Genomic DNA, 27,500 nt, shown 5'->3' on the forward strand with positions numbered 1-27,500 from the left:
ACACACACACACACACACACACACACACACACACACACACACACTGCCAGAAAAGAGAACAGAGCTGCATTTTTTAGAAGTGCGGCAAGAACTTTAACTTTTAATTTCTATTTTTGCTGGAAAGGTAAATTCAGCGGTAAGGAGAGAGAGAGAGAGAGAGAGAGAGAGAGGGAGGGAACTTAAGCTGAACCAAGTTTGTTCATTAAGACTTAGTGAGACGTCTTAAAGTCTCCTCGTATTGTGTCTTCGAAGATGACCAGAGAGAGAGAGAGAGAGAGAGAGAGAGAGAGAGAGAGAGAGAGAGAGAGTGAGTGAGATAGATAGAGAGAGAAAGCCTTGTACTGTTGGTCGTAACCCCAAATATTGATAAAATAACCAGTATGGCGGTGACACTCCGGATACTAAATGGCGCTGTGGCATCGAACCTCCCTGTGTTGCTGTGCTGTGTGCGGTGTTACGTGCTGTGCTGGGGTGTGTTACATGATGCGTTGGTGTTTTGTGACGCTGTATGCCGTGTTACCTGCAGTGGTGCTGTGTTATTTGGTGTGTTTGATGTGGTGCTGTGTTACTGTGTCGTGGTGGTGTACTATGTTAATTGTTGTGCTGTGGTACCCTTGCTGTGTTACGTGTGCCGTGTTACTTTTGCTGTGTTTAAGTGGTGGTGTGTGGTGCTACTTGACCTGGTATTGTGCTGTGTTACGTGTGCTGTGTTACTTCTGCCATGTTTAAGTGGTGGTGTGTGGTGCTACTTGACCTGGTATTGTGCTGTGTTACGTGTGCTCTGTTACAGGACGTGGCATTGTGAAATATTGCACTGTTTTGAATTCCGACATGCCCTAATATTTACGGTAGTGGCAGGCTGTGGTAGTTGTGGTAGCGGTGTGGTGGTGGTTATGGTGGTTGTGTGGTTTTTGTGGTAGTGGTGTGGTGGTGGTTATGGTGGTAGTGTGGTTTTTGTGGTAGTGGTGTGGTGGTGGTTGTGGTGTTTGTGGTAGTGGTAGTTTGGTTTTGTGGTAGTGGTGTGGCGGTGGTTATGGTGGTTGTGGTAGTGGTATAGTGGTGGTTGTTGTAGTGATGGTGTTGATTTGTTGTGGTAGTGGTATAGTGGTGGTGGTGGTTGTAGTGATGGTGCTTATGGTAATTGTGGTAGCATTGGTGTGGTGGTAGTGGTAGCAATGTGGTGATGGTGGTGGTGGTTGTGGTAGTAGTATGGTTGTGGTAGTGGTTAGGGCAGTTATATGTCAGGTTGATGGTGGTGAGTGTAAAAGATGTGATGGTGGCCCTGGAATAATGATGGATGTGGTGGTGGTGGTGGTGGTGGTGGTGGTAGTGATGGTGGTGGTGGTAGTGATGGTGGTGGTGGTGGTGGTAATGGCGGTGAAGAAATTAATAGTTGTGGTAGAGGTGATAGTCTTGTGGTGGTGGTAGTAGTGACGTAGGTGTGGTAGTTATGATGGAAGCGATAGTCTTGTGGTAGCGGTGGTGGCGGCGGTGAAGTAGAAGTTGGTAGTTGTGGTGAAAGCGATAGTATTGTGGTAGTGGTGGTGACGGTGAAGTAGATGGTGGTAGTAGTCTTGTAGGAATCGTGGTGGCAGTGAAGACGAATGGTGGTAGTTGTGGTAGAAGTGATAGTCTGGTGGTAGTGGGAGTGGCAGTGAAATACAGTAGATGGTGGCAGCGATGGTGGTGGCACGGAGTACTGTTGGCGGAGAGTGTAAGTGGTCGGGTGGCACTGCTGGTGGTGGTGGTGGTGGCAGCGTGGTAGGGGGGAAGGGGGGAAAGGGAGAGGGGGAGAGGGAGGGAGAGCTTGGGGGAAGGGGTAGACAGGCGTGGTGGTGGTGGTGGTGGTGGTGCGGTGAGGCGGGCTGGGCAGTGAGGAAGGCTGGGTTGAGGCAGGGGACAGTGTGCTAATGGTGGCGGTGGAGGCAGCACGCTCTCCTCCCCTCCATCAGTATTGAACGTGCTCTCCCACTCCCGCACGCACTCACGCACGCACGCAAGCACACACACATCGCCCTCCTTTTCCCCTCGCAAGCCTTGAAGTCGTGTGCTTGTCGTGGTGGTGTGTGCCGCGGCTGTGGTGGATTGTGCCGTGATTTGTGGCAGTGCTAGACGAAGGTTAATGGTGCGTTTGTGAGTGCGTGAAAAACCCAGGAATGCATCGCAGCGAATCTACTTTTCATCCTTATGCTACAATCGTTTCGTCGTTCCCGTGGTGGTCTGTGCCGCAGTTGTGGTGGTTTATGGGTCTGTGGAGTAGTTGTGGTAGTCTGTGGCGTGGTTGAATGGTTGTAGTGTTAGAGGAAGGAGCGTTTTTGAGTGCGTGAGAGGCAAGGAACTGTCACATCTCATCTACTTTCCTCTCTACGCCACAGTTGTTTTCATCACTACTAAAGCCGAGGCCACTGTCACATATATTCCCCTCATATTCCCTTCTTATTCACCTTATATTCCCCTCGTATTCCGCTCTTATGCACCTCATATTCCCCTCTTGATCACCTCATATTCACACTCATTCTTTCCACCTTAGTATCTATCTGAACAACACTTATTCCTGTCAACCCTTGCTTCTTCCACCCCGATTTCCCCTCATCTTTACTCCACCACAATGATGTTCCCTCAGCCCTCGCTCCTACCACACTAATTTCCCCTCATCTCCTTAACTACCACGAAACTCCCCTTCACTGCCACGCCAGTTTCTTTCCTTATCCCCAGCTCGACCACTAATTTACCCCCCTTATCACTACCCAACACGATTTTCCTTCTCTCCCCACTCATACCACTGATTTCCCATCGTCCACTTCACTTCCCCTTCCCCTCGTCACCGTCTGCCCTTCCCCTCTTTGCCTCCCCTATCGCAGTTCCACTTCCCCTCGTCAAAATCTTCCTGCTTCCCCCATTTTTCATTTCCCTCGTCACCCTTCTCTCGCTTCATCCCTTCATCGATATCACCCTCTCCCCTCCCTCTCTTCATCCCCTCACCCGCATCACTCTCTCCCCTTCCCACGTCACCCCTCACCCTCATCACTTTCTCCTCTTCCCACGTTATCCCTCATCTCCATCACTCTTCACCTACGTCACCCCTCACCCCCATCACTCTCCCCCCTTCCCACACCACCCCTTTCTCTCGTCTTCTCGTCACCTCCCCTCATCACTTTCTCCCCTTCCCACGTCACCCCTCACCCGCATCACTTTCTCCCCTTCCCGCGTCATCCCTCACCCTCTCCCCTCTCCCCAGTGCCGTGAAACCCTAGTAAACAGCCACGCCATTGCCGACCGCCGCGGACCGTATGCGCCTCCATGACCCCCTTGTGAACTGCATCATTATTACCACTCATGTGCTCTGATGTCGGTCCCTTAAGTACATCACGCTCCTGCTGTGCTCTGCTGTGAACCCCTTAAATAGATCACGCTCCTACTGTGCTCTGCTGTCAGCCCCTCAAGTACATCGCGTTCCTGCTGTGCTCTGCTGTGAATCTCTTAAATAGGTCACGTTCCTGCCGTGCTCCGTTGTCTAGAAATCCATTATATCCAAGTCAACCAAGGTCTTTTTGTGCTCTGCTGTGATGCTTCAGTAGATGACACGTTTCTGCTGTCTTGGTGCTCTGCTGTGCGGCCCCTAAGTAGATGACACGTTTCTGCTGAGTGGCGCTTCAATTGGATCCTTCTCCTGCTTTGTTCTGCCGTGGGTTGGAGTCCTGCTAAGCGTCTGAATCTGATCTGCTCTGTCCTACGGTATACGTTTTTGGATCCTTGTATCATTCAAGTAGATCACGCTCCTTCTGTGCTGTCAGAGTGTTCTCCTGTGTGCCCCTCAATGTGATAGGAATCATTATGTGCCCTTGAAGTTGGCGAGCCTCCTCTTATTTTCTGCTGTGCCTTGCTGAGTGGCCTCCAAGTTACCCAGGCTTCTTCTGTGCTCTTCTGTGTTCTGCTAACTGTGTCTTTCAGGATAATCGAGTTCCGTGTGTGCTCTTCTTTACTTCTTTCAAGTTAAGTAGGCTCCTCGTGCTCTTTTGTGATCCAGTGAACATGTTTTACTGTGTGCTCTACTCTGCGTCTCAGACAGTCTCCTCTTGTGCTCTCGTGTGCGCTCTTAAAGTTGCACGGTTCCTCAAAAAAAAGAAAAAAAAAGAAAATCAATACTGTGAAGTGGCTCGTGATAAAACAGAGAGAGAAAAAGAAAAGTTAGTGTGAAGCCATATATTTGCTGGTTTGCGGACGTTTTTTTTTTTTTTAATCCATCTGAATTATTGAGGAGCAAAACATTTTCATGTGTGTGTGTGTGTGTGTGTGTGTGTGTGTGTGTGTGTGTGTGTAACATAGACCGAGAGAGGGTGAGAGTAAGCTAAGAGAAAGGTTTCTTTGGAGGAAGACGTGGGTGTGAGGTGAAAAGCGAGGGTGTAGGGGAGAGGAGTGAGGATGTGGGGAGAAAAATAAGTGTGTGGGGAGAGAAATGAGGGCGTGGGGTGAGAAATAAGGGCATAGAAAGGGAGCAGAGGGTTGAGGAGTGTGAGGGGGTGAGAAGAATGATGAGGGTGAGGAAGAGATGGATGAGGGTGGGAAGGAGAGTGGGAGGGGATGGGAAGGGAGGTGGGGGCGTGTGGAGAGGGAGATGAGGGTGAGCGGTTCTGAAAAGGGAGATAAAGTACAAGAAAAGGGAGGGTGATATGGGCTAGAGGGCGTGGGAAGAAAGATAAGGGTGTGGGAAGAGAGGGGAGGGTTTGTGAAATGTAGCACAGTGGGTGAAAGGGTGGGAGACTGTTGGGAAAGAAAGAATGATGTTTTGTGTGTGTGTGTGTGAAAGAGAGAGAGAGAGAGAGAGAGAGAGAGAGATGAAAAGTGATGAAGATGAATAGGCAAATGGGGGTCTGTGCGAGAAGAGAGATACTTAGAAAAATAGAGGGATGAGTGGGAAGAGGGGGAGGGGGTCTATGGGGTGAGGGGAGTGTGTGGGAAGGGAGAGGGGTACGGTACGTGGGAAGTTAGGGGAGTGCGTGGGGAGAGAGGGGGGGGTGTGAATGTAGGGAGAAGGTTATAAGGTTATATGGAAAAGAGAGGTGAGTGGGTTAGAAGGAAGGGAGGGGGGTGAGTTGGAGGTGTATGGAAAGAGAGAAAGGTGTGTGGGAAAAGAGAGGTGGGCGTGGGAGGATGTGGTGGAATGCATAAAGAGGAGGGAATGATACTGCCACTGCATTATGAGGTAGGAAAGTTGTTTGGTGGAGGATGATAGGATGGAGAAAAAATCCAGGTGTGAAATTATGGAAAGGAAAATAGAATCGGAAGTGGAAAGAGTGGAAAGGTTGAGGAAGGGGGGGATTGTAGAGGGAAGAAGGGAAGGGAAGGTAATGTGAAAGGGTAGAAGGAAGAAACTGAGAGGGAGAGAGAAAGAAGCAAGTTTGAGAGATAAAATGGGAAAGGAAGGAAGGGATAGCAGTGTTCGAGGGGTATGGAAGACGGGATATGTAGAGGGTAATAGAAAATGGAAAGGTAAATGGAAGGTGTGAGAGGGGAAGAGGGAGTGAAGGAACCGTCCGAGGGGAATGGAAGACCAGGAAAGAAGAGAGCAAGAGAAGAGGGAAAGGAGAAGGGAGAAATGGTGGAGCTAAGAAAAGTTTGAGTGAAATGGAACAGTTTACCTGGGAGGCCTGTTCTATGCTGCAAACAGTAATAAATATTGTAATGCAGGCTAAACCAGTGCTGATTAAAAATACCAGCCCTTGTGATAGTGCTGGTAGTTGTAATGGTGCTAACGATAGTAGTAGTGTGTTTGTGCTGTTGGGTTGTGGTGATGATTATGATAATGGTGATGGTGGTGATAATCATATTAATGGTGGTGCTGGTGGTGGTGATTGTGGTGGTGATGCTAGTGGTGGTGGTGGTGGTGGTAACTCGAGTAACCCTCACTGTAGGACACCCAGGACAAGGCTCTCCCTCACGTGGTCACTCCCCATTGCCCCCCCTCACCCCCATTCCCCCCACACTCTCTTCCCTTCTTCCTCCTTCCCCCTCCCTCTCTCTTTCCTCTCCTTGTCTCTCTCTCTGTCTTTTCCCTTCTCCCTGCCATCATCCTCCCATAGCCCTCCCTCTCATCCCCTCCTTAACTCCATTCTCCCTCTCACTTCCTTCCTTCCCCGACTCCTGTCTCTCCTTCCACCCCTTCCCACCCCTTTCATTCTACCACACACCTTCCCTCCCTTTCAGTCCTTCTCTTCCTCCATATTCTCGTCCATTCCTACTAATTACGCACACACACACACACACACACACACACACACACACACACACACACACACACACACACACACACACACACACACACACACACACACACACACACACACACACACACACCTCCCTTTCAAGTCCTTTTTCCATCCATCCATCCCTTCTCATTCCACTGCCTTTCATTCTACCCACCCTCTACTTCCTCTCTTCTCCCCCCCCCCTTTTTTTTTTCATTCTGTTTTTCTTGTCCCTCTTCTCTCCCTACGTCCTTAATCATACTCTCCCTTTTTCATCGTTCCACTTTCTCTGCTCGTCCCTTCCTCCTCCTCCTCCTCCTCCTCAGATCCTCTTTACACTCTCCTCCACGCACTTCACAACACACCAGTCTCCTTCCTCCATCGCACTCAGCACATCCTCCTCCCAGCACACTCAGCACTCAGACATACCATTCTCCCTCCTTCAGCACACACACACACACACACACACACACACACACACACACACACACACACACACACACACACACGCGTCTACTTTCAGCGTTTCCCATTCTCCCTCATCTCCTTCAGTGCATTCAGCCTACTTTCGCCCTCTTAATCCTTCCACCCCCTCTCTCTCTCTCTCTCTCTCTTTCTCTCTCTCTCTCTCTCTCTCTCTCTCTCTCTCTCTCTCTCTCTCTCTCTCTCTCTCTTCACTCTGTCAACCCACTTTCGCCCTCTTAACCCCCTCTTCCTCAAGTTCTTCCTCCACTTTCGCCTTCTCCTCCCTGAACCTCCCTCAACACTTTATCCCTTCCTCTCCCTAACCCCCCCTCCATCGCCTCCTTCCTCCCTTCTTTCCAAAATTCCTTCCACGCACACCACTTCCCTGACTTCACCATCATTTCTGACCTCAACTCATTCTCTTCCCTCATCCTCCCTCACTCTCTCCTTCCCTCATCCTTTTTCTCGCTCTCTCCCTCACTCTCCTTCTTGCTCTCTCTCCCTCTCGCCTCCTCCCTCACCCCCTCTTCCTCTCCCCCTCCTTCTTCCCTACTGGATTACAGCCCACACACTCCCAGCTATCCCCACCATCTGCATATCCTCTCATCTTACACCCATATCCATTCTCTCCCCCTCCCCAGGACCCCCATCACTTTTCCCTACCCCCTAGCCCTACCCCTACACCCTTACCCCCCACCTCTTCCCCAACCCCTGTCTCCCCCTACCCCTGTCTCCCCCTACCCTGTCTCCCTTACCCCCTTACCCCCACCCATTCCCCCGACACCCTCTTCACACCCTCATATTACCTTTTCTGTATCCCCTTACCCTTCCTCCAATCGAACAACAAAACAAAAACAACAAAACAACAACAAAACAACAACAACAGCAACTACCACTACTACTACTACTACTACTACTACAGTGATCTTGTATACCCTGTTCACTTCATCTTACTCTGCCTAACCTTGTACTTCTTGCATTCCCAACCTCCTTTGATGATTCCTTCATTTTTTTCCTCCCCCTCCCCTTATTCATTCATTCTTTTACCTAATTTTCCCTCCTTTCCCTCCCCTTCCGTACCTTCCATCCCTTCCCTACCTTTCCTTCCTTTCCCTACCCTTCCTCCCATCCCTGTCCTTCCCTCTCTTCCTTACCTTTCCTTCTCTTTCCTACTTTTCTTTCTCTTCCCCACACTTCCTTCATTTTCATATCTTTCCTTCCTTTACCCCAACTTCCTTTCCTCCCCAGGTCTTCCTCAGTCTTCCTTCCCTTCTCGTCCCTCCCTTCCCAGTATATTTTATTTACGCGCGATTGGGTTTTATTTCAAGTGATACCTCGTAAAATTAGGATGACTGTCTTAGCACCACAGCCCATGATATCAGTAGACGGTGCGTGTGTTTGTTATCCCTTGGGTGTGAAGGTGTTAGTGCTGATAGCGAGCGGCCAGGATGCTGATAACTGCGGGAGGAGGAGGAGGAGGAAGAGGAGGAGCAGGAGGAGCAGGATCTGCCGATGGTGATGTTTAGTAGATATAAATAACTAAAAAAGACTGATAAGCTGTAAAAAGCAAAATAATCCGGTACGTTAGAAAATAAAATGATTAGCTAAGTTAGAAAGCCTTCTGAGCTGATGAGGATACGGACCCAAGTTGCTGATGCTACAGTTAGAGACAAAAGTTCACCTACTTTTCCACTGCATCAGTTTTAATCTCAAGGAATATCCGTCACATTCCTCCCAGACTTTTAGGGAATATCCGACACAGTCCTTCGTGACGCGTAGGGAATATACGTCACATTTCTCCCGGATGTTTAGGGAATATCCGTCACTTTCCTCCCTGACACATCGTATCAAAGAGAATCATTTATGGGCGGAGAAACACACTAAGCCTCTCAGGTTATGAATATCAGGCAGCAGAGGAAAGAGAGAGGTAGAAGACGTGAAATATTAGGCGGAATACTAGCCAGCAGAGGAAGGTTAGTAGAGAGAGATAGATAGATAGAGAGAGAGAGAGAGAGAGATAGATAGAGAGAGAGAGAGAGAGAGAAATATATAAACAGTGTGGTGGTGGTAAGCGTCCCTGAATATTGCTAAATTTGCTTGTCCAGAGTCACGACCAAAGAGCATGAACTTGACACACATCGCTAGGTTAGCATCAGCCACTGGGTCACCTCCCTTGTTTGTTTTTTTTAAGTTACAGGTCCAGGATCATCTTCATAGTCGTCGTCAATCTTTCCTGAGCAATGTATATCTTTCCTGAGCAATATAAGTCTTTCCTGGGCAATATAAATCTTTCCTGAGTCTTATAAAACCGAAATGTCACTTCTAGCAAAATATTATCTGGCGGTGTATGAAGCAAAAATTATTTAAAAAAGAATAAATAAGTGATGGTAGAGAAAGGGTATAGGCGGTGCGGGAGAAGCCAGTGAGGTGAGGGGGAGGTCAGGGGTGGAGAGTGCCAAAGAGGGTGAGGTTAGTGTGTCGCAGAGTCCAGTGTAGCTTGGAGTCTCACACTGCACACTTTACTTGCTTCACACTCATTTATACGTGCGTAGATTTTCACACTTTGTACATTATTTGCGTCATAATTCTTACCGTGTGCTTACTTATTGACAGTCACACTACATACATTATTCACTTATTTACGTGTCTTGTGCATAAATGTTAAGTAGCCAGATAGATAAATATAGATAAATAAATAGGTCGACAGATATAGATATGGGAAGCATTTTTTTTTTTATTGTAGCATGGTAGAGAGTCGATAAGAGTATGGAATCTGACACTACATGATTTATTTTATTTATAATTCTTTACGTATGCAGATGTTATTTATTTATATATTTTTATGGGAAACGTTTTTATAGCAGCGTGGTTGGGAGTCAAATATAGCCTGAAATCTGATACTTCATGCATTAATTATTTCTGTTTTTAAGCCGCGTATTTGTGTCCAGCGAAAATAGTTACGTATTTTGTATGCGAACATTTTTATGCGAACGTCGGTTAAGAGTCGGATTTAAGCTCGGATTTTGACACTTATTTGTTGCACATATTTTTGCGTTTTCATGATACGTAGCGTAAATCAGGTTTCCGTATTTCGCGTCTCCGTTTACCAATATACCTAGCGTAAATCAGGTTTCCGTATTTCTCGTCTCTGTTTGCCGATATCCCGTGTAAATGGCAACGTGTTTTTAATCTTAACACTTTCACTGGAGCGTGGTTGTTGCGGAGTGGGCAGTGAGTCGATAACGGGGATGGGTAGGCAGGGAGGGGAGGGTTGTGACGTCAAGGGGGGAGGTTGTGACGTCAGCTGGGAGCCCCGTGACGTCACACCCCAGTCTTCCTTCCATACCCACACTGGCGCCTAAAGTTATATTGGTGCGTCCTCTTGTTTGCCGCCATTTGGGAGGTTAATGAATGCAGGATCTGTCTATATCCAGCTCCGTGACGTCATTTTTGGAGGTTAATTTGAATGTCGTGTCAATCTTTCCTCTGATACCCACATTTTTATCTTCCTCCTCCTCCTCATTATTATTATTATTATTATTATTATTATTATTATTTTCGTCATTATCATTATTATCATCATCAGGAGCAGCATCATTTTCTCTCATAAACTTAAATTTCTCATTCCTGTTGTTTTCCCATTTTCCTGTCACTTAGAGGCCTCATGACCTTATCTGGAGGTCAGTTAATACAGTATCTACGCCACCTTCGATATTCACACTCACTGCAGTAGTTAAAAGTGCGTGTGTGTGTGTGTGTGTGTGTGTGTGTGTGTGTGTGTGTGTGTGTGTGTGTGTGTGTGTGTGAGAGAGAGAGAGAGAGAGAGAGAGAGAGACGGGGGGAGGGGTGCCTGTTGTGACCCTGGCCCCGTCAACTCACTCCTTCCCCACCAATCCATTCGTTCACCTTCACCCCCCTCCTCTTTCCCTCCTTCCTTTCCTCTCCTTCCCTCCTTCCTTTCCTCTCTTTCCCTCCTTTCCTTCTTCCTTCCCTTCCTCGCATTACCTCTTCCTCACCCCCCCCCTCCTTTTCTCTTCTCTTTCCTTCCCTCCCTTTCACATCTTCCTCACCCCCCCCCCTCCTTTTCTCTTCTCTTTCCTTCCCTCCCTTTCACATCTTCCTCCAGCCTTTCTTTCCTCCCTTCCACTTTCTCCTACTTACCCGCTCCCTCCCTCCCTCCCTCCTTCTCCTGCTTACCCCCTCCCTCCCTCCCTCCCTCCCTCCCACATGCTCCATCTTTGGATCACACTTTCATTTTCTTCTTAGCCTCTGCAAAAAAATATCACATTTGTTAATACTTTCTCACCATATTACTAGGATATAGGACTTGTCAGAATGTATAATGTAAGTCATCATCATCATCCCACCACCTCCACTACGGCACCATTATCGTCACCATCATCGTCATCGTCATCACCATCGTCATCACCATCGTCATCATCATCATCATCATCATCATCATCATCATCCCACTACTACCACCACGGCACCATCATCATCCCACCACTACCACTACGGCACCACCATCATCCCACCACTACCACCACGGCACCACCATCATCCCACCACTACCACCACGGCACCACCATCATCCCACCACTACCACCACGGCACCACCATCATCCCACCACTACCACCACGGCACCACCATCATCCCACCACTACCACCACGGCACCATCATCATCCCACCACTACCACCACGGCACCATCATCATCCCACCACTACCACCACGGCACCACCATCATCCCACCACTACCCCCACGGCACCACCATCATCCCACCACTACCACCACGGCACCATCATCATCCCACCACTACCACCACGGCACCATCATCATCCCACCACTACCACCACGGCACCATCATCATCCCACCACTACCACCACGGCACCACCATCATCCCACCACTACCACCACGGCACCATCATCATCCCACCACTACCACCACGGCACCATCATCATCATCCCACCACTACCACCACGGCACCACCATCATCATCATCATCATCATCTCCATGGTGACCGTCAGTTGGATCCCGTGTCAGCACATCCCACTTGACTGTCGTGTTGTCAGTCTGTAGTCAGTGAACAAGCACACAGTCATGTGAAAAATTCCCGTGCCGGTCAGAGTGGTGAACTCAGTTTGTTTTTCCCTTGCCCATGTTCACTCAGTAGCACAAACGAATACCCTTTGTCTCCCGAGTGTCCCTCGCCACCCAAAAGCAATCAGTAAATAAATCAAAAGTTATTGTTATTATTATTATTAGTAGTAGTAGTAGTATTTTATTTATTGATTTCTTAATTATTTTTATGCCGTAATATGATGGATTTGAGGTGCCTTATGATGAGTGTATTGCTAATGATGAAAATATGAGCGTTGGAAGTGTAGTGTCGTTGTGTTTAGGGTGGTTTATTAATGTCGGTATATTGGGGAGTATATGAACTTTGGAGGGGTAAATGTGGTTGTGTTTTGTCGTTCATGGTGAGTGTATCAGCATAAGAAAGCAAGGGTTGGCGCCTCCTGATGATTAGCTTATAACTACTATTTGGGTATAAGGAAGGAAAGTAGGAAGGAAGGAAGGCGGTGGCAGGGTAGGTGTAACATTATGTGATTTGAGTGGCTTACGATGCGCCTGTGAGCATAAGGAAGAAAGGGCAGGTGTCTCATTACGTGTGTTGGTTGGCTTCTGAGAGTATGTGAGCATAAGGAAGGAAGGAGGGAAGGAGGCGGTGGAAGGGTAGGTGTAACATTATGTGATTTGAGTGGCTTATGATGCGTCTGTGAGGGTAAGGAAGAAAGGGGAGGTGTCTCATTACGTGTGTATCTTGGCATATGAGCGTATGTGAGCATAAGGAAGGAAGGAAGGAGGCGGTGGAAGGGTAGGTGTCACGTTAAAGAGGAAGTGGCCACTTACCACCCGTCCCTCGGCTTCAGCCCGCCCCAGCCCTCCCATCTCACCCTCCTCCCTACAGACCTGTCCCCTTCCCCTTCCGCTCCCGAACTCTGAGTTGGCTCGCGCGTGTGTGTGGGAAGGGAAAGGAGGGGCTGGGAGGGACATGGCAGGGCAGGGCAGGTGAGACAGAAAGGAAGGGATGGGACGGGAAGGAAAGGAAGGGCAGGATAGGAAGAGGTGACAGGAAGAGATGGAAGAAATGAGGAACGGGAAGGGAAGGGGAGAGAAAAGATGGACTGGGAGAGGAAGGAAGGGGAAGGGAAGGAAAGGAACGGGAATGGAAGGGCAGGACAGGGCAAGACAAAGCATGGCAGAACAGGGGAGGGAAGGGAAGGGCTGTGTGCGTGTGTGTGTGTGTGTGTGTGTGTGTGTGTGTGTGTGTGTGTGTGTGTGTGTGTGTGTGGAGTGGCGATGTTTAACCCCATTTCGAGAGGTTCGCCCCAATCTTAATAATTTTCCAAAAGGGTTCATAATGGGTGCGGACATGTGTGTAAAGGGGAATGGATGAATGATAGGTGGGAATTTGATGAATGATGGATGTGCAAGGGATCATTATTGGCTGGAGGGGATATAGATATAGTGGACTGGTATTGGGGGTGGAAAAAAGGGTGGGTATGAGGTGGATAATGAATGTGCAAGAGGACAGAATTTGGGGAGTGGATATACCGTACAACAAATGAGTAGTAGAAGAGTAGGTGGATGTGTAAGTGGTGGTATTGGGTACTTTTATTCCTGGTGTGATGAGCAGTGTGGTATATGTTCGTTGAAATCAAGTGTTTATGAAAATTAAGTGAATAAGTATTGCAGTTTATCTTGTTATTCATCTAAAGTATTTCCATTTACAGTGAATGATGCAGATACAAGCTTAAGTACTGTACTGTAATACATTCATTTCTTATTGATCAGAAAGTGGACTGAAGCACGCATTAAGCACTGAACCACGGAAGTGTGGTAACCAGTGTCCCTCAAAATAATGAACTAGGCAAAGGGGCCAAGGTAGTTGTGTCTCTTATACTCATAAATGTGCAGATTAGTACATATATGAAGGTGTGACCAAAATAAATGAGTTTGATGACTAGTGAAGGTGTGAAGGACTAAGAGAAGGGGGCTGATCTTTTGAAGTGTTTCTTGCATATTCATAAATGTGCAAATGAGTATGATGACGCTGACGAAAGTGTGAGAAATCAAGAGAAGCGGATGAATTACCACAATTTTCCTTGTATATCATAAAAGTGCAGGTGATTACGATGACAATAGTGATGGTGTGAGGGACGGAAAGAAGTGGGTGATCTGCTGAACTGTTTTTTGAATACCCATAATGTGCCAGTGAGTACAATAAGGCTAGTGAAGGTGTGAGGTGCGTGGATGGTGGTGTGTGTGGCAGGGTGTGAGGCTCGGGGTATGAATCCCTTCCTGCAGGAGTGGGTAGTGTTGGCTCCCCCGATCTACACCCCGCCCCCACTGCCTCCCCCTCCCCCCCACCTGCCCCCTCACCTCTCACTCGACGCCGCTGCCCGGGCTTGGTTCTTAGGTCCTGCTCTTGTGGCTTTTGGGGCAAGGTAGTCATGCTTCCTCTGTTGACAGCACTTATACTCCCATACTAATTCTCAGTCATTCAAAGAAGAATTGTGTTCTTGTTTTTTTACCAACCATGCTTCATTATTTCATAAGTAACAGTAATATTCTTTAAAGTATTGTTCTCTGCTGATACTTTTTGTTATTTATTTCTTTTACATAAAGTTGTTCAAATTTTTCCCTTCAAGTTGTTTCACTTATACTGTATAGCATTGTGCCAGCACATCTGAGACTTTAATGGATTTTAAGAAGAACTGACTGTCTGTTTGGTGACGTCTTTCATTGCTGTTGAATTGTGTGATTGTAGAAGTAATTGACACTATTCATGAATCATACCTGGCAGTTGTTCACAAGCAGTATTTAAAAGTTTTGTTCATTGCAGAACCACTGTTATACAGTGCCAGCCACACAGCTGCTCTGTTTTTGTATGATTGCATTTTAGTATAGTTCAGTCAGTTCTCATTTTAAGGAAGAGATATGCTCCATATTAGCTTTCCCTTTACAGTTGGTACTACTTTATACTGTAGGTTAAGAGAACTGGTAAATAACCTTATAGGAGGCAGTGAAACTTTATTAAGCAATTTATCTGTAATTCACAGTGGATTTTGTAGCGAATGAGGACATAAAACAGGCAATGTGTAGTGAGGACTTTCTGTGTAGTATTTTTGCAATAGCCTTCAGTTGATAATAACATTGTTTTATGAACCCAGTGGACTGCAGGATGAAATTGCCCTTTATACGCAGTCCACTGCCATCTTCATTGTGGAGGATAAAGAGAATTTGAAGGATTCTTGTATGGCTTCACTGCCTGGTTATGTCAATATCAACAAATGAAGGAGTCCCCCCTTCAGCACCAGTAGTCCTTAATAAAGCAAGATGTTAATACAATACTGTATTACAGGTACGGTGGTAAGCGGTGCGGGAGTGGTGGTGGCGGGGGCCCAGCAGCAGCAGCAGCAGCAGCGGCAGCGGCAGCAGCAGGAGGAGCAGCAGTAGGTGTGAGGCGGTCACCACGCTACGCCACACAGCAGTCCTCTGCCTCAGCAGCAGCAGCAGCACGCACCAGGAGGCACCACACCCGCCCACTCCACGCACACCACCACAACACCAAGCACAAGGTACGCATCCTTTCACCACCCATTATCTTTTCAGGAAATTATGCAATTTAGTATTGAGCAATAATAATGGCAGCACAATTTCATGTTTTTGTATTCTTAATTTCCCCATTCTGTATTTAATTTCCCTTGCTGGTAGAGGATAAACAGTACTATACTCCTTAATTGTTCTTTATACAATATGTCTTAAATGGAAATGAGGGGTAGAAGCAGGTACCTAAAAACACTTATTGTATTTACTTAAGAATATAGTAACTTTAGTGCCCAGCATATATTGTTGGTAGCATTCATACCTCTCACAGCACAGAAGGATTGTACCTGCAGCATCATGTGTAAATGCAGGATACTGTACTGGATGATGACATTGTTCAAGTTTTGTCACAGGAGTTGGCAGTACTATGCCATAATCAGTTCACTTTAACTAAACATAAAACTGCCCTTCCTCCATCAACAATGTTGAGCTGTAGCAACAGATTGGCACTAGAATGTGGGGCTGGTCAAGAAGAAATTATATGAAAACGAGGTAGAGCCATAATTTGTCATAGTGTGTCACTGAGCAGTGGGAAGTAAGCTGCAGAGGAAAAAAAAATATTCACCTGGTTCAAATGAGTGAACTATACATTGCTCATTACTTCAGTTAGTTGAAAAGTGTTCTTTACTCAATTGCATCCTCATTATCATTGAAATATATTTCACCGCCACATTCTTGCATTTGCTGCCAGTGACATTGACATTCATCATTTAAAGTGTATGGCAGACTGCTTTTCTTGCAACTCTGTATTTATCCCCAAACATTTTTATACTAATGTTATAGTTTTATATAATAACTATGATTGAATTCATACAACATGTGTGAGAAACCCAAGACTTCCATAGGCTGGAAGAATCTGCATCTCCCTTTGGCTGGAAGACTTAATACTGAACCATCTGAGTCTGGACCTGAATTTTGGCTAGGTAGTTGCCCATATAGCTGTGTGATAGAAATGTTGACATGATGTGTAAAACACCACTGGTGCATTGACTGGTAGGAGGACAGATATCCTTTGTTTCTTGGTGGGATATCGTAGACCATGTCTGTCTGCTGGAAGTGATAGAAAATGGACTGTCCAAAAATTGGTCTGTTTCCCATGTTGTAAGGACAGCCTCATATTTCCTGTTACCTTGAGATGCTTTGGCAATTGTTTATTACCATTTTGCCAATGCTTGGCAGTGGTACGTAAGTCATAAGAATTTAAGGAAAGGGGAAGAGAACATTATATAAATTTTCCTGGCATATTACAAAAGACAGATGAAAGGCCATGAGTGGGGGACTGGTTGATTCCATTCCTTGTATTGGCGTAAGGGTGTGACCTCCACTGCTCAGCTCATGTGACGCAAGCATCCTCATGTCTCTTACAGCTCAGACTTGTAGAGAGAGGGCAGTTGTATGTAGGACTTCTTTTTATCTCATAATTTGTGTCTGCATTTAATGAGACCAGATAACCTCACTTTGGAACTGTCCACCACGTTAACCTGGGAAATTGGGTGATGATGATCATGATTGCATTTCCCCCTCGTATGAGTTAGGGGAGAAAGAATGCTACCCAAACTTCCCCTGCATGTCACAAAAGTGAGCTGAAAGAGGTGACAACAGGATATAGAAGGCACCTCCCCTTTTACGGGATTGTTATACTGATATAATGACTCTGCTGCCCACTGCTTACACATGGAGCTTTGTACAGAGGTTTCTGCAACACAAGGGTGGGGAGGTGGAACTCAGACTTATCATTTGATTCATGAAATGAAAGTCTATCAGAGCTGTGCCCTAAATCTCCTTTCTTATGTAAACCCTGGAAATAAAGATGATAATAACTGTGGACTGCTGAAATTGTATCGCTTCATATTGTATCATTTATAAAGGCTCCAACATGCTTGCTTGCGTCAGCCTCGGTCACCAAATGGCAGCCCTCCACACTTCTCGATCTTTGGCAACCTCCCTATGCAGTCCCTTATCCCTGAGGTGACACTCTGTTACCTTGTCCCAGGTTTTTTTTTGCTTCTGCCTCTCACAACCCTACTCTTGACTTCAACTCATAAGTTTTGGAAGTGAGTTTTTTATGCTTGAATAGGGCAGAAGTGCTCCCTTGCAGCACCCTAAACAAACTACATGTTCTCTTTAGCACCTCTGGCAAGTCTCCTAACCTCTTTCAGTTCTTCTTCTCACATTTCGCATGGTTTGTCTGTAGGAGGTTTCCCCCTCCATGCTCAGGTTGTTCCAGTGCTTCATCTGGTAGTTGTACATTTAAGACAAGATACATTTTGAAAGGCAAATAAACCGTAGTATCATATAATGGATGAGTTTGGGAGAGTGTGTAAGAAACGGAATCTAAAGGTGAATGTAGGGAAGAGTAAAGTGATGGTCTTTGAGAGAGGTGAAGTCAGTGAATGTACAGCGAGGTTGGATGGTGAGGAATTGGAAAATGTGAGTACGTTTAAGTGCTTGGGTAGTGTGATGAGTAAGGATGGAGGTTTGGAGGGTGAAGTGCTTGAAAGTGTACAGCAGGGAAGAAAGGTTGCTGGTTCTTTGAAAGCAGTGATAAGAAACAGGGAAGTGAGCATGGAAGTGAATAAGTTACTACATGACAGTATTGTGATACCAACTCTAACGTACGGAAGTGAAGCTTGGACGTTGTTGGAAGGACACAAGTCAAGAGTGAGAGCAGTGGAAATGAGTTATTTAAGAGGAGCCTGTGGAGTCACATGGAGAGACAGGCTGACGAATGAGGATATAAAGGAGCGTTGTGGTGTTGATGTGGATGTGATAGGAAGCGTTATGAGGAACATACTGAGGTGGTTTGGCCATGTGGAGAGGATGGAGGGTGAAAGACTGACGAAGAGAGTGTATGTGAGTGAGGTGGAGGGGGAAAGAGGGAGGGGGAGGCCGAGGATGAGATGGAGGGATGGGGTGGAGAGGTATATGAGAGAGGGGGGTGTGAGTTGGGATCAGGGGAGTGAAATGGCGGGGGACAGGGCGACTTGGAGGCGATTTGTTTGTGGCCACCCCAAACGGGACTGAGGCGTCTGGCAATAGATAGATAGATAGATCATATAATTGTAGCTGTTTGATTATGAAAGTTATATAAGATTACCTGTTGTAACCATAGTAAGTTTTGTGATTTTTTTTTTTTTCACCTGTGAAATACAACTTGTGAAATGTATGAAAGATACTCGTAGCCTACTAAAATCTGGATGTTACCTCCCCCTTTCATAGTGTCCTGCATATTTTATAGTATAAGAATGATTTAGTGTTACTCATTCACAATAATGCATATCTCTTCAGCAAAATGTCACAATGTTTTAAGTTGTACTGCATAATATTCTATATATGAATGTGCAGTTGCAGTATTGTGTTTACAATAATACCAATAATCTTATATGTTTCAGGGTGGGAAGGGTAGTACTGGAGGGCCAGGCCAGGGCAGCACAAGTACCAACAACACCAACAATACCAAACAAGACGGTACCGGAACAGGGGGAGTTGATACCAACCAACAGCAGCAACACCACGATTCCTCTAATCTTGCCACCAACAACGCCACTGCCCGTCACCACCACCACCCCGACGCCACCCCTCCCCCACCCTATTCCACCCGGTCCTCAGCTGCCGCCGCCGCCGCCGCCGCAGCCGCCGCTACAGCCGCCGCTCACCACCACCACCATCACAACCATCACCACCACCACCCTAACCAGCGCCACAGCTCTCGAGGTCCCCGCCGCAACCGGATGAGTATGGGGCAAAAAGTTACAGGTCAGTTTAAGATTAATGTTGGAAGGCATATGGAGCCACATCTAATGTCTGTATCTGGTAAACATACTGTGATTCATTGAACTACAAAACATAATTTATTTTTGTTGTGTTTTGATTTCAACTTATAAGTCAAAGCACATTAATCTAATTGGTACTGGCAGTTGAAATGTTTTAGCATGATGGAAATTGTTCATAAAAAAAAAATAAATACTTGAGTCATTCTTTGGAGAGTAATTGTTAATAATGTAAAAAATGTTAAAACAGGGGATTTTCACTCCTGGTGACCAATATATTAAGTGCTTTATTATAACTGGAAAACATCATACAATATCTACATTGTGTCTTCTATCTAAGCCTGCCATTCTAAAGGATATATTGCTTTCATTTTCAGTCCTTGTGACCATCTAAGCTTGTGATACTTTCCCCTCCTTTTGGAACTGAACTTGTGCACTTCATATTGGTGGCTACCTTTACATATGTATATGATCTGTAGTGTTAGAAGATGTAAAGGTGCTTTGTTTGGACTGCCTTCTGACAGCTGAACATTAATTTTTCACATCATTGCTTTCTCTGGCTTTGCACTTGGAAGCACATCACAGTTTACAATAAGTGACTTAACTTTATTACGTTTACAGTCACTGACCATTAAATATTATGTGTTCTTTGTGTAGATGACACTCAGTACTGAATTTTTGCATGTTGCATTGATACAGTACTGTTCTATTGCTGAGTAGTAAAGTCAGCAACATTAAGTAGTTTGAAGTTTTAATCCCTGCCAGTTTATCCATCCTAAGGAGTATTTGATGATGGTAGAACTTTGTTGATATTTGTGGTCCTTCTGCCGCTGGGATTCAGATTGATTCCTATGGGTATGTCTCCTAAGTATATTAACCTGCTATTTGATGTTGCCTCAAGGACTTGACTCATAGTTGTTACACACCATTACCACTTATCATGTTAGTTGTGGTTCCATATTTTGTGCGTGTTTGTTTTTCAGTGGTTAGTTAGTGTTTCTGTGCTGTGGCACCTGGATCATAATCAGATTGTTTCTGCTGATGAACTTTTCTTAACTCTCCCATAGTCAGCAAGCAGTATTATGTACCAGATATTTTCAAGTTTATTTTACCCACTGATATTAATAATGATGTTATTCCAGCTCTGTTTGGGGGGGGCCACATTCTAAGTGGATATGGGGATTTTCAGATCTTCCATAGTGATTTAATATGTGCATTACAGCTCAGTATCGTCATGTTTGTCCTTAATGCAGCCTGTGGCAGTAATTGAATTATATCACATACAAATGAATGTTAAGGGGAAATATGTAGAATATATTGCTAAGGAAGAAGTGATGCAAAGCCTCCTGCGCTCCATAGAATATAACCCTCAATTGCACGTAGATTCATGTCATGCATAATTTTATTGTGCCTTGAATAAAAGGACTGTGGTAAACCAAATAGTGCATGGATGAATATGCAATATATTTTATCATAAGCATAATTGCTTACAGAAAGTCAGAAGTATTTCCTGCCCGATATATGAAGCCTTGTACAGTATTTTTGAAATGCTGAATAAACTACTGTATAATGATGTAATTTATAAGATGATACTGATGATGATGATAGCATCTTAGTTGTCAGAACTGATTCTTGTAGTGGCATATATATATATATATATATATATATATATATATATATATATATATTTGTACTTCACTCTGAGACTTGTGAAAGAATCAGACATGAGAATTCAAAAAGCTCATTCTTATCACTGTTTTTTAAGGTACACAGCAAAGTGAAACCACCAGTCTCTAGTAAATGAGTCTTGCTCCAGTTTATGTTGCTTTTATAAGATTTTTCTCTGCTTTAAATAAAAAGTTATTGAAGTAGCCTTGTAGCAGCCAAGGATGCAGTTAAAAGCCAGTACAGTAAATACGAACAGGAATGTGGTCAACTGGCCATCCTTTTCTTTACATCTTGCTGCTCAGAGAGGGAGTTCAAATGAGAGATCAAGGGATAGCCATCATGTTCAAATGCAGAAGCTTTTGGTTGTGTTCCAAGTAGGGTAACCCACATCAGGTACACCAGAGTATAATGGACAAGGTAAGAGCAGAATCTGCGTTCGTAATGTCATATTACATACCTTTAATACCCCTGTGGTGTTTGACAGTTTTCGACCAAGTGTTTGTGGTGTCCAGTATAGTTTGTTGTATATCTGCATTTTCGCTGCCCCCTATTCTATGGTCGTGAAAACTGTAACTGCTCCTGTACGCAAATATCATATAATGCTTTATGTATAGGGATTGGGTGGGGAGGTTTACAGGAAAAGAAAAATGGCTATAATCATTGGTGATATAAAATTTCTGCCAGTGCTTGTAAACTGTATTTGGAATATACTAAATGTATGGAAGAATATTAAGAGATATTGGGACATGTTAACAGTGGTGTGTTATGTAATAATAATGTCGGTTAGTGGTTCGAAAATAAACCTTTGTTGAACAGCTAGGGACAGAATTCATCTAATATATCACCTCCTCTTCCCACCTTCCTCTGCTGGCTAATATTCCTAAGCTGTGAGAGGCTTTGTAGGTGAGAGAGGCTTGGTATGTTTCTCTGCCCACGAAAGATATGTTTTGATTTGGTGCATCGGGGAGGAAAGTGATGGGTATGCCCTAGTAGGCAGTACCTGATCGTACACCTTTACTACGAAACTTCAGTCTACACACCATTTACTCATGCATTTCCTTAAGATGTCATACATTTCATTACTAAACCTCCCAATTACACCTAAGCTCAGAGCCTTCTTATTACTTATTGTATGACCTCAGGGCATCCAAGGAAATTCTTCCTCTAAATCCACAGAAAACAAAGATGAGTTTTCTCTTTTTTCCTAGAAACTTTCCCTGTAGTTGCTTGTACATCATCCTTTGTGGCTCCCAGTTCCATCCCTTGAGTTTTTTATTCTCCCTGTCATGTTGTCTAACATCTTGTTACCCCTGTGCTTGCCACATTTTTTTTTTTTCTTTCTTTTTTTTTACAATAATGTTTAACTGACAGCACAGTGATGTACCTCTTCGTTCTATTCTATCGGTCTCCACATGTTTTTATTTGATTAAGGAGATACTCTTCAGACTGGAAGTATTAGATATGGCCTTCATGAATCCCTTTTTGACTAGAGATCCTTCGTACATTTGAAAAATCATTCGGGGCAATATGAGTAAAATGAAAACATACCATTGTAATCAAGAGAGCAATCTGTCACTGGCATTGTGTACAGTACTTTTTTTTTTTCTTTTTAATACAGTTGGGCTACAGTATTTGTGCTAGATATAGACTGTCTATGTGAGAGTACAATTCATTTCAGCATTGACTCAGTGATCCATTCAGACACTCTGAATTGTTTACATCCAGCAGCTGTATTACCCAAATCTTTCTTTACATGCTTTCTATCAGTTATGTTTCTGATGCTGTTTAACATCTGCCAACATCTACTTAACATTTGCCAACCACTTTAGCTCCTTCAAGCCTGTGATGTCTTTTTGTAGTTTACTCATGCTGCCTCTAGATGATTTTCTTCTGCAGAGGAAAGGCCTCATATGAAAAAGATTAATCAAGGCTGTATCTGATGTCTTTGGTTTTAAAAGGTTTTCAGGCTGAATAAAAACCTCTGGAAATATTAAGAGTGAAGTTAGAAGTAAGGCATCAGAGTGGAGGTATTAAAGACATTGCCACAACATCAGCACAACTTAGGTTATTCACAGGATTGCCTATTGACATTTTTTTTTTTTTTTTTTTTTTTTTTTTAATGCTTTCTTCTTCTTTGTGCTTAGCTGCCAGTTACATCTTACTGACAAAATTCATCCAGCTCATGAACAGTCTTGTTATTAATTGCATATTTCGTATCCACTAAGACAATATATTAATGCCTACCTAGTGCCTTTGTCCAGCCAGTATTCCTCGTACTGTATTGATATACAGTACAGTAAACCATTTGTAACAGTACATGATCAGACATTATTGGAGAGGTACTTAAATATGGTGTCAGAAGGAAGGGAAGTGAATCAGAAGGAGGGAGATTTATTAGACTGTTTGTTGTCCCCCTCCCCCCACTTTTTTTCACCTATCATTGTAACGCCTTCAAATTAAAAGATTCTCTTTCAATTAATTCTTGATATCTTCGGATGACTTTTCTTAGGTTAGAGGGATGAGATATAGCTTTATTAATCCTTTCACTTTTAAATGTTTTTCCTAATTTGAACAGAATCATTTGGTAGTGGGAAGTGTGATGAAATATGGGAGTGAAATGTGAGCAGTAACAAAAGGAAGATCTTTGCAGATTTGAATGCACTGAAATGAAAATAGGAAAGCGATTATGTGGTTGTGTACTGCTGCACTGATGGATAGAACAAAATGTGCAGTTTTAAAAAAGACTGGAGTACTGAGTGTTAGTAAGGTGGTGTGTATGAGCAGGCATAATTGATTTGGACATGAAGGTACGAGAGTAACTACATAAATGACAATTTTTAATAATCTGATTTCACTGTGTAGGAGAGGTATGGAAATTGATGAGACTAGGGAACTGACTTGTTATCAAGCTAGTTGCATGAGTTATGTACGAAGGAGCACAGGATAAGGGCCAGGCACCCTGTTTTCAACTTGACAGATTAGTTGGCAATATGAAATGTATCTTTAAAGAAAATTGCCAAAAACTATAGAGGTAAGGTCAGAATTACAGGGAGTTGAATGGTTAGTGAATGACCATCTGAATCAAATTAGTGGAAATTCTATAGATAGTTTTCATTGTCTGATACCATATTTTCTGTTTCTTTGTTTTCTGTACTGTACTCTGCCACACCCCATCCTCAGGTAGGAAAATGATCATAATCATTTTCGTATTGTTCTTGAGGGAACATCAGTTAACTGCACGGGACAGCCCTGGTGGGGCAATTACTTGCCGGCAGTTGATGAATTTACTCAGCTAGACAGACTTGGGATACTCAACAGCATAAAAATTGTTATTGTGGTCCCAAGTTCATTTGGATGTGAACCCAGTAGACTGTGGGTTGAAATTGACTTTTTCCTGCACCCCACTATCCTCCCTTCCCTACTCATTCCCCTTATCCAGGTTCTCTGTACTCTCATCCAATCAGTCTTCATGTGTCATTCCTTCATCCAGACAGTCCACCTTCTCTACGTATTCGATCGTCACTTCCTTGGCACGCCACCCTCTCAGATGCATTCTGTCACCATGCAGTATTTCCACCTTGGACTTGGTTTGCCTCTTCATCCATCCACTTCATTTTCATGTGCTGTCTTATTTCATATCCAGCTCTCAAGTCACTCACAAACAATTGTATGTCTAGCTACTTCCCCAGTTCATTTTACAGACAATTTATCCCTGTTTCCACTCCATCACTTTCAGTTTATATCTTTTAAGTACTGTGACAGAGATAAAGACAAATTAGACAGAGTGTAGTATGAAGCATATCTTTAATTAATTCCAGTAACCAGTTGGTTTGAATATCAAAACTTATGGACATTAAAGATGAATTATCTCAGAAAATCCTCAAGGATAGCAAGCTCATGTGTGAGAACAAATTTATAGTATTTCTGAAGTATCTTATAATATTATTCTTTGCAATACTATGTAGCTATTACTCTTATCCAGTGATATCAGAAAGAAGAACAGTTCTGTGTGCATACAGGGCCAGACTATAATTTAAGATGTCATGTCTCTAAGGTGCCTTGACAGTACGGTGATGTACTTTTAATTTTATTCTTGCTGTTTCCTGATACTGTATTTTTATTCAGCTTGAGGGAATGTCTCAGAATAAAAGGATTATTGGAAGTTATATCTGACCTAGTGATTGGTGGGGACACTCACCATCCGCTCACTTAATGTAATGCTGCCTTCGAATTCCTGTCCATTCCCCTTCCTTCCTTCCTTCCATCCTTCCTCTGCTGCTTTTCATTCCTTCATTCTTGCCACTTCATTTTGTCTCTAGGTGACTCTACATTGAGTGACAAGCCAAATGGTTTCCTGTACATCAGGAAACCATTTACTGTGCTGGGTGGCAATGACATAACCAGATTATGGCACCTGGTGGTATAATGGCCTAATTAGGTGTCCAGTCAGATTGAGCTGGTGCAGGTTTATATCCAAGGGATGGTTGGGGTTTATTACTCACATAATGCTTCTCAGTAAAGAGTGAGGCTGGTCATTCTCATCTTAAATGTTAGGACCAACTTGCCTAATCCCAGGTTCCTACATTCCTCATGGGGCAACACTGGATTAATGATGAATGAATGAATGAATAAATAGATCTAACCTCTCCAGTTTGAATAGTCTCTCTTAGGTAGTAATGGTAGAAAGAAAAATGCATTGTCGTACTGAAGAAGCTAAAGCACTGTTACTTAGTACGCAGAAATCAATTTGGGTAGGGATCACAGTACACAGCCAGGAAGAGTTGGTGGAGTAAAGTGATCAACCCAAAGAGACAGCAGCTGTAGCAGAGGGAGATAAATTGGGGATGTTGAAGAATGGAATTTACGCACAACAACAAAAGCCCGTCACAGCTCATGCCTTTTTCTCCATGGGCTTTGAAAATCAGTTGGATGAATCTGCCTTTATGTGACCACAATTCAGTGTCATCAGTGTCAGTTATATCAGACTCACTAGACTGATTTTGAAAGTCCATGCAGAGAAAAACAGGAGAGGTGCCAGGACTTTTGTTGTTGACAGTACATAGTAGAGGTGGTTTAATAGAAACTGGCTTAACTTCATAAAGTGTGACAGAAAGAGGGCCTGTTTCTTATTTGGAAAAGGTAATTGATGATAGTAATGATGATAGTTGATCATGATAATTTATTAGCTAATTAGGCAAACAGTGCTGCCAAAGCACATTAAAAACTAGTTGTCTTTCAGAGACAAATCTCTGTATTGCTTACAGTCTGTTGTTTCATTAAAGGAGTTTGTGTGTTGTGGTGATAAGTTAGAGCTGTCTGTATGATGAGATGCATTTCACAAGCAATCTAGTTTTCATGCTGCTCAGCACATAAAAGTAAACTTTTCAGGACTCAGATTTGCAAGCGTTCATTTGAAGTTGTCAGATTTTTGCAGTCCATTGGAACAATAAATGAAAGTTAGGTTGTAGTATGTGAGGAAGCCAAAACAAGGGGACTTAAGGGCATGGGGAAAGAGTTGTTCTTTGCCAAGAGGGAGGGGGTGGCCATATATATAATGATACAGACAGTTTATAGCAAGGTCACAAGTTGAAAAATGCAATCTAGTACAGGAAATTTTTAAAGAATATAAATGCTATCTCAGAAAAGGCATACTAGCACATCATAAAAAATTAATGTCGTACATCTGTTCAGAATGAGATCTTCACAACATACCATGCATATGACAGTATAGACAGTAGATGCTGGTGACAGTGCATTAGGTGTATGGCACCACCTGTTAGCACCTTTGTGAGCTAAAAGAGACTTTGGAACTGACTTCCCAGCCATATCCTGAGATGGATACATTAAAGGAAAGTATGGTAACTGTACCGTAGTGTGTTGTTTGTACATAATTTGCAATGGAATCTTTAATGTGGCTGAATATTTTTTTTTTTTGACTTGTATTGTCAGATATCTAATTCAGTTTGAGAAGAGGAATCTTCATTATATAAAGCTAACTTTGATTGGTCTCTTGGTTGAGGTTGACCTTTTGTTTGTAGTGACATCATACACCAAGCTGATGGTACAATATTCTGTTGAGGAAAGTTGCCTTAAATATACATAATGTATACCGTTCTGTAATTTAGTATATTGTAATGTTGCTATTGGGTTTTTGACTACTATAAAATAAAAACAGGCAAGAATTTTCGCACACTTAAAATCATCACAGGCTAGTATTAAAGACACACCATCACTCGATGGAGAAAATATAAATTAAGGTGCAGTATTATTCTGATAACTTAAAACAAAAATGTTGATTTGAGTATTAACATTTTCATGAAACTTCCTAATGTCCTTCCTGGTCACATACTACAGCCTGACAGTAGTGTTCTTGAGACATCTCTGTGAATTTGACAAGAGGCATCAAGGTCAAGTTGGGAAAGAAAAAGTAGATAATCATACATTAGAGGCCATAACTTCAAGGGCATTAGTTCTGGGTGTTAGCATCTCTTGGGAAGCTTTACTGCCGGTGCTCTCCATATGTCAAGTCAGTGACATCACAGGAGGGGGTTCTTGGCACCAGCACCCCACTCATCCCCCACCCTCACCCCACTACACCACCCCAACCTCACCACACCACCCCAACCACACCACCTGAAACTCACCACACCAGCATTCTCAACCCTTCCAGAGTTC

At 43.9% G+C, this 27,500-nt stretch overlaps 1 protein-coding gene across 2 annotated transcripts in view; it reads left to right on the forward strand.

The window, feature by feature from the left end:
* gus (splA/ryanodine receptor domain and SOCS box containing gustavus) overlaps positions 1–27,500 on the forward strand; it is a 173,613-nt gene that overhangs the window by 101,118 nt on the left and 44,995 nt on the right. For both annotated transcript variants that reach the window (XM_080279735.1, XM_080279736.1), the window contains exons 2-3: positions 15,143–15,359; positions 18,780–19,143. In XM_080279735.1, the coding sequence (XP_080135861.1) occupies positions 15,143–15,359; positions 18,780–19,143 (581 nt within the window). The remainder of the gene's footprint in view (positions 1–15,142; positions 15,360–18,779; positions 19,144–27,500) is intronic.

The sequence above is a fragment of the Coenobita brevimanus genome, chromosome 80 (genome assembly GCF_032717465.1).
Source record: "Coenobita brevimanus isolate Jiangsu-jjx chromosome 80, ASM3271746v2, whole genome shotgun sequence".
NCBI classification, from domain to species: Eukaryota; Metazoa; Arthropoda; class Malacostraca; order Decapoda; family Coenobitidae; genus Coenobita; species Coenobita brevimanus.